Source organism: Artemia sp. Qi Xiang Cuo, chromosome 5 (assembly GCF_049724085.1).
Source record: "Artemia sp. Qi Xiang Cuo chromosome 5, ASM4972408v1, whole genome shotgun sequence".
NCBI classification, from domain to species: domain Eukaryota; kingdom Metazoa; phylum Arthropoda; class Branchiopoda; order Anostraca; family Artemiidae; genus Artemia; species Artemia sp. Qi Xiang Cuo.
The window spans coordinates 39,995,614-40,012,162 of record NC_142798.1 but is presented as its reverse complement, the minus strand read 5'-3'; the positions used below and the strand labels follow the sequence as shown (position 1 = coordinate 40,012,162).

Sequence of the window (16,549 nt, the reverse complement as noted above, 5' to 3'; positions counted from 1 at the left end):
AAAAAAGCTATTTCTACACTATCAACCATATCCTTTCCCAATCAAAATACCTACACACATGGGGAGGGGATCCTTCCAATACAGGTCCAAAGGATCCCCTCCCCTCCCAAGGCCTAAAAATCCCGTGCTTTCGTATCCCCCCTTGGTATAAAATGCTATGACACCAGGAACTGGACCTGTGTGTACCTGTGCTTCAAGGCGTGTTTTAAAATTAATTAATATCTGTAGTGGAGTCCAGGAACACGAAAACTTAGTTGCAACAGCTTGGCAGTAAAATAAATTTACTTCCGCCATAAACTGTAATTAATAAGAACAAATCATTGTAGCAATAAGCCACCTGGGCTCAACATAGCTGTAAGCTGTTCCTCGTCCCCACTCTATTCCAAGCTTCATTGCCGAGTTATAGCCAAGTTTTGGAGCAGTTTTAGCTAAGTGGTTAGCACGCTAGATTTGAAATCTTGTATCAGTGGGGACTCTCGTTGGAGTCCTGGTGTTCCTGATTATTTAGTTTGGAGCAGGAGTCTTTGGCGTCACTCTGTAAGCTCAGCTAGATTCGACCCAGCTCAAAATGGGTACCTGGAGAAATATAGGGAAGCCAAACAGGAAGGGGGTGCAAAAGCACAAATGGTTGGGCCTAGCCCCCGATTCCACTTCCTGGCGGAAGGGCCATGAAACGAAGATCAGCAACGCTGATTTGGACTTTAGGGTGTAGTGACGCATCCTTTACCTTCTTTTTTACATTCGAGGACATGCTACTTTTCGTTTCATCCCAACTGGATCCCCAAAAAAAGATCAATTTTTGGCAACCAATCATCAGTAAAACGTGATCCAACCATCTTAACCTTTCTTTCGTTATACACCTCAAAGCGGATTCGACTCACATTTTTTTTATTCTTTTTTTAATGGTGACTTAAAACCAGTACCTGAACCTACATATTTTTCTAAATTTTTTGAAGCATAGAAGCCTCAGAGCCGCACTTAACAACAATCATTAGTGCAAATAAAGACAAAGACTACACAGCCTTTCTATCATAAACACAATAAAGAAGTTAAAGCAATAAAAACTTTCAACACAGCAAATTGCCAATGAAAACTAATTGAATATGCCGGCTATGTCATTAATAGCCATCCTCAGCAAAATTAGAATAAAGAAAAAACTCAACTTACAAGATAATTCAAATTATCCGACTTAAAGACAAGAAAACGTAAATTACAATGTTAGAACTATTCAATTGTTAGCTTTACTTTTAGTTTTTTTTTGCTTTTGTTGTAAATTAAAATGAGCTTTGAATTTCTTGACCCGCCAAATTCCACTATGTAAATTATCACATAATGGTATAAAACGGAATATTAGCTCTTGGTTTGATTACTATTTGTCTGAAAGACTATTTCATTGGCTCGTCTTTCCTGCTCACAATCTTAAGATGATTTTGGTGTCCCCCCAGACTCAGTTCTAGGGCCAGTTTTTTTTCAACTTATGTTACTGATTTTATTGTTACGGATACGAAAAAAAATCAACAGTTTGTAGTCTTCTGTATCACCCCAAATCTTTCCATGTCCAAGAAATTATGACCCCATAAATGGATGAGGACACTCAATCTATCTTCGCTGGCGACAATGTATCTTGATAATGATGTCAGATAAGAACCGAAGATCCATATCAGATTGACTGTTTGTTTGAGATAGTAATTCTATGGTTCTAAAATGATGTGGCCCTAAATGATGTATCTGTATACAGGCAAACGCTGCTGCCAGTATTTATTCTCTAGCATCATCAATGCAAGCACTGATGCCAGTAGTGAAGGCATCGCGACCCACGCTCTCTCGCGGACTATCTGTGACGGGCTACAGGCTTCTGCAAGTTCTGCCCTCACCGGCGTTTGTGCTGTAGGGTGCCCACAGCTATGACCGGTATGGTTACTACAAGAGTACTATCTGTGGGAAGAAAGTCCCACAATATTTGGCTCACGGTGTCACCAGACTGTAATCTTCCTTCCCAAAACCTTATCTTCCCCTGGGAACAATATCTCAAAATAGTATAGGTCCTCTTTCCTACACTCCAAAAACTCTTTACTCTCTTTCTGTCTAGAGAGAGCTCATTATCAAGTCAAATAACTGATAAAGGAAACCTATGTAAAGAAGTGAAAGAACTTACTATTTACAGATCAAGCTCACAAAACGTACTCAACTAAAAACACCCAGACCTTTGCTCAGCGCATGAAGGGTGCAGAGCAGAGTTCAAGAGATCCACCCAATCACAAATCTCAATGGGTGACCCTGTGAGCACTCTCTAGTCCAAATCAATGGCCTGCCCTCTCCTTTCCTATCTTTCTCATCGTTAATCGTGAAACCCTGGTTTTTGGCTAGGCAATGAGTCACCACCAGACTATCTATTTTAAGGTTGGATAATTAGCGAAACTGCGAGAATTAACCAAGGAAACGCCCAAAAAAAGATTACTTTTATTTAAGAGTAGGTGGGGATGGGTGAAACAGAGATTCCTAAAGTGGAAATGGATTGAGCTTACAAAAAAGGACATTTATCTGATAATTAGGGTAAAGCGACCAAACAGTCGAGCTTCCTGATTTTTTCCCGAATTTCACAGGTTTCCCTCAGGCTATCGAAAATTCATCTTTCAAAGGGTTCTCTCAGTACACTTAGTGGCCTGTATGTCTTGTTCCTAGGTTTCCTTCTAGTTGAGCATATCTCTTTCATGCATAATTTTGGTTAATCCGAATAAATACATCAAGGAGCCTTGAGATTATTAGAAAGCTCAAACTCATTTCTTTTGGCTAGGTTCAAATTTTTTCTTGAAAAAAGCAATTAAAGCATTATTTAATTCAATCTTACATCTCTTATTACCCTACTGTGGATATCAACTTTTTCTTCCCTTTTGATACTGCTCTGTAAGGTATATGATAAACTGAGGAACCTTATACTTGGAACCAATAGCTCTGTTAATGAGCTGTTTGACTTGAAGTCGCTCTATTATCTATCATGTGTGTCTTCAGTTATATGTTTTTCTTCAGTTATATGGTAGTTCCAGCAGTCTCTGACCATTCTACATACTGTCTTTGCAATTCTCATAGCATTCTCATATGTCATTGTGCCACAACAGAAGGTTCTAACCACATGTATATTTAATGGTGTTGATGTCTCACTAGCTAACTATGCAGATGACATCCTTGATATTAGTAGAACATCCTTTGGAATTCAGGAAACTTTTGGAATTCTCGATAGGGAGTATAAACGTATTGGTCTTCGATTTAATGAGAGTAAGACTGAGTTCCTGGCATTCAATCACCGTTCAGATTGCCCGACAAATGTTCAGTTAGGTGAATATCTTATTAAACTACAAGACACACTGACGTATCTTGGTGTACCGATTGGGTCAAATCTTCGCGCCATGCGTCAACTTTTGAAAGGTTTCTTTGCCGGAAAACCTAGGAATGCGTATGGTTTACTAGTTGCGATAAAGTTTAAATTTAACCGCCGTATCTTAGCTAGCGTTTATAATGCATTTGCTGTTCTGCATCTACTTGCCCTTGCACCATTTTGGTCTCTTCTTACTGCTTCAGATATTAAGGATATACGTGTTTCTACAAGTATGCGAAACATTTACTACGGCTGCCTCTCTGGACTAATAACAGCTCACTATCCTCGCGGCATGGAGTTGCAAGTCCAGTGTCCGCGGTGCAGAAAAAAAAGAGATATCGGAGGCAGATTATTGGTGGAAACACCTCTGAAATTGTCCGTTGCTGATAATATGTTTGTTCTTACATATAATTGCCCTTATTTGTATATATTTTTTTTCTTGTCAGTTCTTCTTTGTTTTGGTTCTGTTTGTATCTGTCAGAATTTATTTGTTTCTTTCCATTTTCTTTCTTTATACTCCGTCAGTGTTGTATTTTACATTTATGATGGGCAATAAATTTATACATACATATATAAATTTGAATTCCATTCAGTCCATTAGTTAGATCAGACTATAAACCCGTGATTGATTTTCATGCTTCCTGGAATGCTCTACTTGTGTAAGGCAAAATTGTCACTGACTTGGTGCCTTCAGAAGAATTATAAAAACGTTTTCAATTTCTGGATATATTTTTCATGCCCCCATGCAGTTGATGTCTCTGCGCCAAGTCGGAATTGTGAGGTATATGGTTTGATGCGAATGGCACGTTTTTCTCGCTTGGTTTTCGGCGGATAGTCAGTGGAGGGCAGCTGCACGTCATTTTCCTTTTTAATGTGTTACTTGTGTTTTTTCCCAGTTTCGTTTTTTTACTACTTTTTTGCTTTTTTGTCTCTCTCTCTCTCTTTCTCTCTGCATTCCCGCCCTCAGGGCCTTGCAGGAGCAGGGGTATTTGATCATGTATGTGCTCTAAGCGTTTACTGCTGATAGTTTATTTATATAAGTAAATATCTATCTATCTATCTATTCCTGAGTATTAAAGTTTATATATGGTGATGGAAAAACCCTACATCAAGGTTATTCAATCAATATTCCCTGGATTCCCTATGGTTTTGGAGAAGGTCTTAGAGGTTTTGACACAAACGTTACCCTACTATGAACAAGAATGAAATTGTATGAACTATGATTATAAAATATACAAGACAGTATCAGGCCTATGCCCACGAGTTTATTTCATGGAGGGGCAAGGCAAGTTCAAATAAACAGAGAAAAGAAGCAACCTAACCTGCCTTAGATCTTCCTGTGTCTCCAAAGGGGCTTAAGACATCCAAGAAGAGTCACAAGTCACCTCTGATTTACATGCCCCCCTACCCCCACATGTCTTTTCGGTCAGTTTGAAGTAAAGAATTGGGATTTTGCAAATCAATTTGGTAGCTCTGTCTCATTGTGTTTTTGGAATACCTCTTTTCCCAAAGCCACATGGATACCACATAAAAACGATCTTGAGAAGTCACGTTTCAGTCATGCAAATCACGTTCCCAAGATATGGTACCTCCACTTTCCGTACCTGATGACTGAGATTATTAGAGGCTCGAATCTCTTTTGCTCCATGTCAATATTTCTTACTTTTTGCATCCCATGGATGTTGAGCATCCATCTCAAGCACAAGTTTTTGGAACTTATGAGTATATTTTCAAGTTGTTGAACTAAGTGCCCTGTTTCTGATCCAAAATAGAGCATGGAGAGGACACTACTATTGAAAACAAGAAAACTATATAAACGAAGAGGTAACTGCATAGTGACTTATCAAAATCTTAAGATATTTCCCATATGTGCACGGCCTGGCCCTCTCTCCCAGCCCTCTGGATTCAAATACATCCCTTGGTTTTGGGCACAATCATGTCTTCTAAATTACAGGAATGCATTTTTAAATATTTTAGCACCTTGCTTCATTTCTGGTAGCAAAATTGGAAGCTCTCACTGGAAGAGAGCTGTTTCCATCTAAATTTGTGGAAACTTGCTCATGTATATTATTTACTTTCACAATTCCCTTAAGCTCTGACTTAGGGATAGGATACTTGTAAATTTCGATATAGTAGAATACAAAAAGAGAATGTAAAGCTTACCTTCATATGCTTTTTTGGTTTTGTTAAATAGTACTTCAGCTTGTTTTTTCCTTTCAATAGGGTGTTTATCTGGATGATAAATTCGACTTAGTTTCCTGTAAGCATTTGTAATGTCTTCCTGACTGGCCTGGAAAAATTTGCAGTTGTAGACTAACACTTTTCTTTTTAGAACAAGATTAGCAGTATCTGCTGGTCAATGCCATTATCTATTTCATAGAAAATGCGCTTGGAACATGTTTTACGGGTAATTAATTTTTAAGACCCTTTCCAAAAAAGAAGTTTTTCAAAGAAAAGTACAGACCCATGTAAAAGCCTGAGACAAGCAGAAATAAAGTTTATATTTTAATCCAAACAAAATTACTACCAATAAATAAATGAGAATAGAAACAAACAAAAATTAAATGATAAACTGCATCAAATATAAAAATAACAGATACTGCTATAGATGAAAAAAAGAATCCTAACATGAACAGAAATTAAAATGAAGTCAAATGGAAATCAAAATGAACAGAAATTCACCCAACCAGGAGTACGGCCACTGCCCAATAAATCTTCTAAAGGTCGGGGCATCAATTGGACCTCAATGAAAATGATTTGAATTTTGGATATTTTGCTATTTATTTCTTATGACACCAACAGCAGCACAGCAACAAAATAATATCACAAGGCTAAAGTTGTGGAATGGGGTTAATAAAGAGTTAAGAGAAATAGGGGATCTGAAGGAATTTAAAAATAAAATAAAAGGAATGTTATATGAGAAATATGATTTTTAAATTTTTTTTTTTTTTTTTTTTTTTTATTGTTTTTTTTTTTTTTTTTTTTTTATGTACCTGGAGGACAAGTATAGTGATTTTGTGATTGGTGGTAGGAACCGCGTGCGAAGGGGAATGATTTTTCTTTTATTTTATTTTTTTAGGCCTAGGTTGTATATTTCTGTTGTGAATATGAAATTTTGATATATGCCTACCCTTAGGACAACCTGACCCCAGGTTCTTGGGTCGGTAGTGAGTAAAATGTATTGTCCTTGTGTGTGTTAATAAATTACTATTACTATTAAACCAAGGCTAATAAATCATTATTAATTATTTATTACAAGAGGTCATAATTTATTATTACTCTCCCTCCTTTTAAAACTCTTTAAACGTTTCAATGTGTCATTTACTTTTTATTGAGAACCACATACATTTCCAACAGTGTGGTTTTCATTTGTCATAACCTTGAAAGAAAAAACGGAATAACCCAAAATACAGAAAAGACCTCAAGAAAGTAGAATGATTCCTTAATACATACTGGTATCATTTCCTGGCAGTCTAATCAATTTCTGATTTTTCAATCTCATTATATCTAAAATACAAAATATACTTTGTTTACAGTAAAGTGCAAATGATGTTCTAGCCTTGATAAGATTCAGGTGGCGGTAGACCTTCTCCTGTTTGTTATAATTTCAGTTTGTTGCAAGGTTGGCTGGATTATTCATTTTAAATTCTGTTTGTTTTAGGTTTCATTTATTCATCTATAACAGTATCTGTTATTCTTATGTTTGAGATGATTTTTCATTTTAATTTCTGTTTGTTTCTGGTCTCGTGTATTTGTTTATAATGGACGTTCTTTTATTTTTGCTTAGTGTTAGGAGTATTTTCAAAGTTTTTTTTTCAGTTTTTCTGTTTAAAAATTACTTTGCTATATTCCAATTTCAATTTTGGTAAAAAATTAAATATTCAGTCAAAATTTTAATTCAGAAGACAAAAGAATCTTTTAATCTTATATTTTGCTCTAACTGTTTGTTTATTTAAATAAATATAGCTCAAGATCATTTATTAAAAAGGGTTCAGCTTTGTTGTCTTAAAAAATAGGTTGTCACCAACATTGGCGTCATTCACGGGAATTCCGGGGGGGGGGAGCAAAATATATTTTTCTAAATATAGGGGGGGATTTTTTCCAGTTTTCCACTAAAATCATTTTTTTTTCAGTTTCACCCCAAAAAATTATTTCTCAATGAAAGTACAGAAAAAAGGTATTTTCAAATCCAGGAAGGCAAAAATCTTAGAAATCGGAGGGCATTGCAATTCCCCAGACCACATCCCACCCCTGAATTCATGCCACAGGGTAAGGAATAAATTACAACAAGTTTGTTTTAATAATATTAAATAATAATAATAGTAATAAAATATTAAGGGAAAACAAAAACTATCAATACAATCAATCTTCAATGTTTTTTTTTTCTTTTGTTGGGAATCCTCTTGCCCTGTAAATTACAAGCCTATCAGAGATGGAAAAAGGTATGGGCCTATTTTTGCACTTCAAGAAATGATACAGGCAAAATTTGTTTTTTGCATAGGGGCCCACCTGACCAAGAAACTTGTAGATGTTATTTTCAAGCCAATTGGAGAGACAAAATTTGAGACGACTTTTTTTTAGCATCCTAAACATTTTAGGCTATGGCATGGAATGAAAGAAAAAAAAAATCAAAGTCAAGTAACTGGCCAAGTACCAGTACTAAGATATTAAAAGTCTTAGGTGATTAGAAAAAAAGTTCTGAGCCCATTCTCAGGCAAAACAGTTTTTTTTAAGATTTTTCAACATGTAAGAGTTTTCTTGACCCAATAGATTTTAGATACAAGTTATCCTCTCAAAATACACCCTCAATGCTTTACCACCAACTCATTCCTAAGATATCAGAGGCACACTCTTTGATAGCCTGGTTAAATATACTGTCCTTTTATTTACCTCACTACTTCACTGTTAGTAATAAACCACCCCCCTTTAAATTCTGTATCATATTCCTGGAACATTTATCAAAGGGAGTTTCCAAATTGGTCTTCTCAGTTGATGGACACTTATCCCTTTCTGGATTCTCCACCATGGAGATCCCTCATGTTGAGTGGCATATTGCATGCTGCTAGAAAATAAATCATGTTATTCAGCACAAGAAGTTGAGACAATCTTTGAAAATTATGTAAATACTTGTTCCCCCAAGAATATGCATGTTTATACTGATGGTTTTGTTAAAGATTTAGAAGCTGGTACAGCCACCTGTATCCAGAACCTAAACCTGAATATTTTTGCCCTCTCCCTCCAAGTAATTCATCAATACCTTTTGCTGAATTATTTGCAGTATAACTTGCATTAGATGCTCTAAGTGTTCTGGAGACATTTTTAAGAAAGATTGTGTTAATTTCAGATTCCCTTTCATCTATTCATTCACTAAGCCTAATAAATTATCATGCTGATGAGCATGACCTGAAAGGTTTATGCTGAAATTTGGTAATCTGTTTTATAACCAAATGTTCTTTTGCATTTCTTCACTTCCCTAGCCATAAGAGAATTAAATGTAATGAAATGACAGATATCTTTGCAAATAAGGCAGTAAATATTCCTCTTCTAAAAAATGTCTGGACCTTAAATTTTAAAAATGTTGTTGAAGCCTAAGAAAAAATTGTTTATCATGATTTTGTGCACCCCAAAGTTGGAACTATTTTATTCAATGTAGATCTTTTTAAATGGGGAATTCACCATACACCCCTATAAGGAAATTATCATTGTATGTTATAAATACTCAGCATCCTCCAATGGATCAGGATTCTAAGAGACTGAGAAACTACTGCTGTTAATTGTGAATCCATATAGGCCTATTGTTTGATACCCTATTAATTCCTATTCTCATGATTTGGAAGCCACAATTTATAGGTTAGTGATAATGATCCTAAAGAGTCATCATTGTTACTAGCCTCATATTGATTGTTATGAACTTACAGACATTTTTAGAATAAAGTTAGCAGCATCCAATAACCAGTTCTTGACAGGTTTACGTCCCTTGAGTATTAAATAAAGGCGGGTGTACCCCAGGGTAGTATATTGGGACCTATTCTTTTCATTCTTTACATAAATGACATGGTAGATAGCCTTGCAAACCCTATGCATGACTTTTCTGGTGACACCACAACACATGGAGTCATCCCAAAACATGAAGACCCAATTAAAGCCTCCCTGCCCCTACAGACAAATCTTTTGGAAATTGGGAAAGTGGTCCGATGCCTGGATAGACAGTTTCACGGCTTTAAAAGCAAAAGAGCTGAAGATCTCCCAATCAAAAGTACTACATATACACCCCAACTTCATCTTCTTGAACAAAGCTATAAAGAAAATCAACAAGCTTTGTTTCTTATGAATCCTCATCTCATCAGATCTCTCTTAGAAAACACTTTGATTGGGTGCAAGTTCCCTGTACAAGAAAGCTAAGGATCACCCTTCACTGCTCAACTTAATCAACCCACTTTACAAGTCTTGCACTAGACCGATTGCCAAATATGAATGCCTACTGTATATTGGTGCTCCAAAAACATTGTTGGCATCCCTCCAAAAGATCCAAAATAGGGCCAATAGGGCAGGTTTAGTCATTCCCCATGACTTTCTCCAGTCTGTTAGTGAGAGGTTTGATGTAGCATTGATTGCTGTCTTCTACAAGTACTTGAATCCCCCTCCTTCTCTGGAGCTTTCTCATATTGTGTCCCCAATTTTCCAACTGACAAGACAAACACAAAGGCACATAGCTCTATTCACTTTCTTGAGGTTGGTAAAACATGAACAGCATATGTGAAGATCAGCTTCATTCATCACTGTACTTTGACCTGGAACAATCTTCCTGGGAAAGTTATCACTAACACTTTCTCTGTTGACTCTTCCAAAACAAGAATCAACAGTCATCTGAGACCTCAATAAAAAACTAACAGTAAATTGCATACTGAGTTATACATAGCAGGCAAATTTAGCAGTTAAAATAAAAAGTATTCCTGAGATTTTGAAGAGGTGAAAAGATCCCCTTCAGCATCCATAGACCTAATAATCATATGAAGAAAAAGAAGAATATAGGCCTAGTGTGCAGGGGTGTTACAACCCAAAATGTTTAGGGTGGTTACTGATTGCTTTTAACCAATAATTAGCATAGGCTAATGTCCATCTCGAACATGAAATTTTAGAGCTCAGTCCAACCCAACACATTGTACTGACTGATGAAGAATAGCTCCTTAGTCCAGTTTCTTGTAAGAGGCATCTATAAAACTGGTTGGTGATCTAATGGAGAATGAGTAATACAAGACAAAAAAGCAATAATATAATTTATATAGAAACAGAGGTTAAAAGTGAGAAATTGACAATTTCATATAAAACATACAGAATGAAGAAAATACAACTACAAAATTTCAGTTAAACAGTCAGATGTCTTGGTTTGGCAGTCTCAAAGCACATCATAATGAGGTGATTAAAACAGAAATCATCCAATGTTGTACATAAATGTTTCATGACTAGGTTTAGTTTGCTGAAACTTCTTTTCACCATGGTCAAAGTTAGTGGTACTGTCACAATCCATAGAAAAATTGACCCAAGAGTCACAAACATTGATTTAACTGCATAAATTTCACAAAGTAGGGTCTCAAAGATGGTGTAATCAGTGACTTTGTAGCTTTTGACCTTAGCCCTGGTCAATAGATCTAACAAGAGCTCCATGGGATCTAGGTTTTCTTTGGGAACATCATTGTGACTTTGGAAAGGCTTTAATAGCAGATGTATATTGTGCTCAGTTGACTTTGGTATGCTGGCTCCAGATCTAGAAAAGAGGAGCTATCATGGATTCCATTATCCAAGGAGTTACAAGGGATCTAAGCACACTACAGAGTTCCTTAGCTTAGAACAATTTCGAGTCATCCAGTGGGTCAGTTCTAGAATGGAATTGCCCCTGAATAATGAGCAGGTGGATGCATAAGATGTTGTTTAAGCTGGAATTTGTCTTAGCTAGTGAACCAACTTGTGAACGAGTCCTGAATTTCTAATTACCAGGTCAAGCTGCTCAGTCTGAAGCTGGTAAAATTGTAGAAGAGAAAATTGTAGAAGAGATGCTATCTTAGCTTTGTTTTCAGGCCACCCAAATCCAACACAGAGTTTGACACAGGTATTGTAGATTATCATCTTGAGTACCATATTTAATGCTGTGAATGTCTTTTCAGAACCCATGTTCAACCATGCTATTCTACCACATTACAATTTTGAAGGGTCTGTGTCCAACACGCTTGGAACCCACACAAACCTGCTCCAAGCCTGGTGCCTAAAAACACAACTCTTGGCAAGGGGTTAGGTTAGGGGAATGAAACTTTCAATGATGGATCTACAGACTAAATTATGTCCCAGGAAGGTACTTTGAAGTACCTAATTCTACTCCTTCTCTGTCTAGAAGGTGCTGACCATTTGATGACATTTAAAATCTTTGTGTTATAAAAGTGAAACTTTGCAAAATAGCCCTATATTTTTAACTTAGGCTAAATTAAGTACAAGAAAAGCATTTTCAGCAACACACCTTTGCTCAATCCCAATTTATAGGGTTTCAAAGATCAGTTAATATATTACCTAAATTTAGAAAAAAAAAATGGGAAAGTTCTACTTTAGCTACTTTTGGCCATCTTGGAAAAGGGTTAGGTTAGGAAAATGAAACTTTCAGGGATGATCTACAGGCCAAAGTATGTCATGGGAAGGTATTTTGAAGTATCTACATCTACTCCTTCTCTCTCTAGAGGGTCCTGACCTTTGATGACCCTTAAAAATCTGTGTGTTATAAAAGTAAAACTTTACAAAATAAATCTTCTGCTTAAACAAAGCACAACAAAATTGTTTTCTGCTTCACAACTTTACTCAATTCTAATTTATAAGGTTTTAAAGATATGCAAAAACATTTTGTAAATTTTGAAAACAAAGCATTGATATGGCTTAAAATTCTATTCAAATAACATGAATTGCATTTTCAGAACTAAAGCCAGAGAAAAGAAATTGATAACTGAAAATTGAGGTAAAATGTTGTTTTGTCGAAATTTCATTAGGCATTGACATTGACTTTTCTAAGGTGTTCAACAAAATTTCTATCTCACTTCTGATTAAGAAGTGTCAACAATACAGGATTGGCTCTCGGACTGCTGCATCGATAACAGATTATCTAACACACAGAACCCAACAGGTTGTTGTAGGAGAAGCCCTATCAGATTCCACACCTGTGATCAGTGGAGTTCTGCTGGGCAGTTGCCTAGGGCCTGTACTTTTCTGCATTTTTATTAACGATCTACCGTTTGTTGTTAATAACTCAACTGTAAAAATGTTCGCAGATGATGTGAAGCTGTACAGATCAGTACTGAATGAACAAAAGATTTCACTGCTCCAAAGTGACTTGGATGCTCTGCATCAGTGGTGCATAGCAAATGGTATTTTCATTAACGAGACTAAGTGCAGTACTGTTCATTATCTTTGTAGACCTTCTCAACATTACCCTTACCTCCTTGATGGAAAACGAATTCCAAGCGTTGAGTATATTAGAGATCTTGGGGTTTGCTTCGATTCATGCCTGAAGTTTGATAAACATGTGTCAGAGATTACCCATCAGGCAAACTACCAACTGTTGCACTTAAAGCGCACATTCTCCAGATTTAACCTCCATTCACTCATATCATTTTATGTTTCAACTGTCCGCCCAATACTTGAGTATTGCTTGTCAGTATGGTTTCCCCTTAACAAGAGAGACTGAGCAAGGATTGAAAAAGTTCAACGTAGGGCAACTAAACTTGTACCATATCTGAGACGTTCTTTGCCTTCTCGGAATACAACACCACCCATCAACACCAGCACAAAATTCACCCACCACTGCCACGTACAAGATTAGGTCAGAACTCACTGTCCAGCTGTGTGTGCAAGCCTTGGAATGCACTTCAGTCAGAGACCATTGATACTCTCACAATCCACACTTTCAAAACAAAACTAGCTTCTACAAATTTTCACAGTTGGTCCTTTCAAGATCCATTTTAAATGTGTTTTCACATATATTTATAGGGAATTTCTGTTGTGTGTATATTTTGTAAAGTAAGATTTATTGTTGCCTTATTATGTTATTCCTTAGTGCAACAAGCTTTTTATATAGCTTACCGCTGTTGGTATTAATAAATAAATTGACCTGTAAAGTAGGCAAAATTCAGAACCCTCTAGAGGGAGAAAGAGTGGAGGTAAGTACTTCAAAATACCTTCCTGGGACATGCTTTAGCCTGTAGACCCATCACTGAAAGTTTCATTGTCCTAACCTAACCCCTTTCCAAGATAGCCAAAAGTACATAATGTAGAATTTTACCAAAAATCATTGATAGGGGCCTGTGGCTTAACATTCTACTCAAATAACAGGAATTGCACTTCAAAACTAAAACCAAAGGAACAGAAACTAAAAATTAAGGTATAATGTCATTTTTTCAGAGTTCCAATAGGTAATAGACCTGTCAAGTAGGGAAATTTCTAAGACTTAGAAATCAGAAGGAGGTTAATATAGAAGCTTGGCAATACCCTCCAGGAGTGTTTTTGGCCCTGGATTCATTACTGAAAGTTTTATTCTCCTAAAATAATCCCTTTCCAATATTGAAAAGTAGCTTGTCTAGAATTTTACTAATTTGGTTTTTATCAAATTCAAACCTCGTGAATTAAGAACCATGTTATTATGACCCAGCATCAAGCTTAGTTCAGACCAGCTAATACATTCAATTGTTACTGCAAATATTTTATTATATAAAAATACTAACGTCTTTGGCAATATTTAAGAAAGCATAATAATCTTCTTCAATAGACTCAAATTCCTCATCTTCCATGCTTAGAAATTTTGAAAATTACTTTCGATAGTTTCAGTGTTTGACTCAGTGTTGGCAGTTGAACGATACCAAAAAGCGGTGCCGGCCGATGAAAAAACAGTGTTTTTGCGGTATCCTTTTACCGAAACACGGTATAATTTATGGTATATTTTGATACTCGTAATGTAAATACGTCGTCACTATTTTCAACAAAAAACTTACTTTTAAAAAGCAATTAATTCCCTGCTACTTTTCTAGCAAATAGACACTGTTATGTTTATTTTTTTTTTTTTTAGTGGTGGATTTTACCATGGACTTTGAACGAGAAAGATAGAATAAAAAAGAAAAGAGACATCCCCCAGATACCCACCGCATATAAAAAAGGAGAAAATAATCCCCAATAATATATTCATATCTTTTTTCCATTTTCTGGCACTCTCACCCGTTCTTCATCATTAATAGCTCGTTCAGACCATCCGTTCTCTAGAAAATTGGAAACAGAATTATCTACTCTTTTCTATTTTGAACTAGATTAAAAGTTTATTTATAAATATTTTTTGCATTTTCGGCAGTTTTTCCGGAGATAATGTGTATACTGTCGTTTTTATCCCATTTATCCATTTTTGGATACTCTGATATAGCGGCTTTAAAAGTAGACCCCGAAGCCGCGCCGAAAAGTCGGCGGCGCGCCGCCGAGCTTGCATCAGCACGCTGACGCCGCCGCTGATTCTATCGGCGGTGGCGTCACTAATACGCCGCCGTTTTTTTTGTTTTTTCTCTGTTTTTTGGTTATTGATATCGACCTCCGGGCTTCAACCGTCATCCCGGCTAATCTGTTTCTTAAAAATAAATAATGCATCTTGGGCTCGCCATGTATATCGGTTCATAGGAAGGAGAAGAAAAAATTTTTCTTGAAACAAAAATTCTACCTTCCACTTTAAAATTTTGTTCATTTTTCTTTCTGATTTTACGGATGAAAAGAGGTAGGTAAAAGAGCATTAGGCAATTCAGGATGTTGTCATAGGCAGCGCAATCGTGCTGTCTAAGTAAAGAACGACGTTGGCACAATGTATTATTTTATTTTATTTTTTTTTCATACCAGGGCAATTCGTATCGAAGGAGTTGTCGTAGAAACTTCAAAAAGGGCTCATTCGATTGGAAATTGGAATAACTAGTGCCCTTTTTAATAGTCGAAAGAGATTGGAAGGCAGCTAACACCCCTTCCACGCCCACCGTTTCCCCAAACACATTCAATCAAAATTTTAAGATAGCAATTTTGTTCAGAGTAACTGATTTCCAGAGAGAAAATATGTTTTTTGAGGAGGTTACTCCCCCACAACGCTTAGGGCAAGGGTTTTGTAGTTATGCCCTAGGGGTATATAAGAACGATGTTGGCACAATGTATTATTTATTATTTTTTCCTTTAGACCAGGGCACTTCATATCGAAGAAGTTGTCGTAAAAACTTCGAAAAGGGCTCATTCAATTAGAGATTGGAGTGGCTTGTGCCCTTTTTAATAGCCGAAAATGATTGGAAGGCAACTAACACCTCTTCCACGCCCATCAATTCCCGAAACACATACAGTCAAAATTTTGAGATAGCCATTTTGTTTAACGTAATTGAAAGTTCTGGAAATTAGGTCTTAGAGGATGACAACCACCCTCACAGCCCTTAGGGTAAGGGTTGTAATTTATGCCCTGGGGGCATATACGGTGTTTATAGAAAGCGTTGCCGTAGAAACTCAAAAAGGGATCATTAGATTTGAAATCGAAAAGCCTAGTGCCCTTTTTAATAGTTAAAAGTGATTGGAAGGCTTGACATTTTTATAGTAAAGATTGATGTGGGTATAATGTATCACTTTGTTGTTGTTGTTGTTGTTGTTTAGACCAGGGCACTTCGTATCGAAGGAGTTGTCGTAGGAACTTCGAAAAGGGCTCATTCGATTGAAAATAGAAAGGGCTGATGTCCTTTTTAATTGTCGAAAGTGATTGGAGGGAAACTAATCCCCCTCCACGCCCACCCTCCCATTTGCCTTTATGTTTAAAAAGTAAATGTTGCCTTAAGATTAAATCAAAATGCACTGTGTTTATGCTAATTTCCAATAAGGCATCTCAGCAGTATCCCAAGAATGATTGAGGGTATTATGTTCAAACTTTCAGGGCTTCTTCTACTCTTAAAATTTAACCAAATCAAAATAGCGTAAGTGTATCCAAGCTATCAAAGAAAATAAACAAATTTTTTTGCGAATGTTATCAAGTTTTCCATTTCAGGTCAACTAGAGGAGGTATGAAACTAAATTAAACACTACTATTTGTGTCCAGATTCTTATAAGGGTCTATGTTGTTAAATTTTGCTGAAAATTGTTTTCCAGCATACA

The 16,549-nt window shown here is 36.4% G+C and overlaps 1 protein-coding gene across 2 annotated transcripts in view; it reads right to left on the bottom strand.

Annotated features, from left to right (window-relative positions):
* Window positions 1-14,230, bottom strand: part of LOC148952129 (dnaJ homolog subfamily C member 11) — a 63,839-nt gene extending 49,609 nt beyond the window's left edge. For both annotated transcript variants that reach the window (XM_089089575.1, XM_089089576.1), the window contains exons 1-2: window positions 14,128-14,230; window positions 5,537-5,663 (exon numbers count right to left, since the gene is read on the bottom strand). In XM_089089575.1, the coding sequence (XP_088945701.1) occupies window positions 5,537-5,663; window positions 14,128-14,193 (193 nt within the window). In that variant the 5' untranslated portion in view covers window positions 14,194-14,230. The remainder of the gene's footprint in view (window positions 1-5,536; window positions 5,664-14,127) is intronic.
* Between the last annotated feature and the right edge of the window lie 2,319 nt (window positions 14,231-16,549).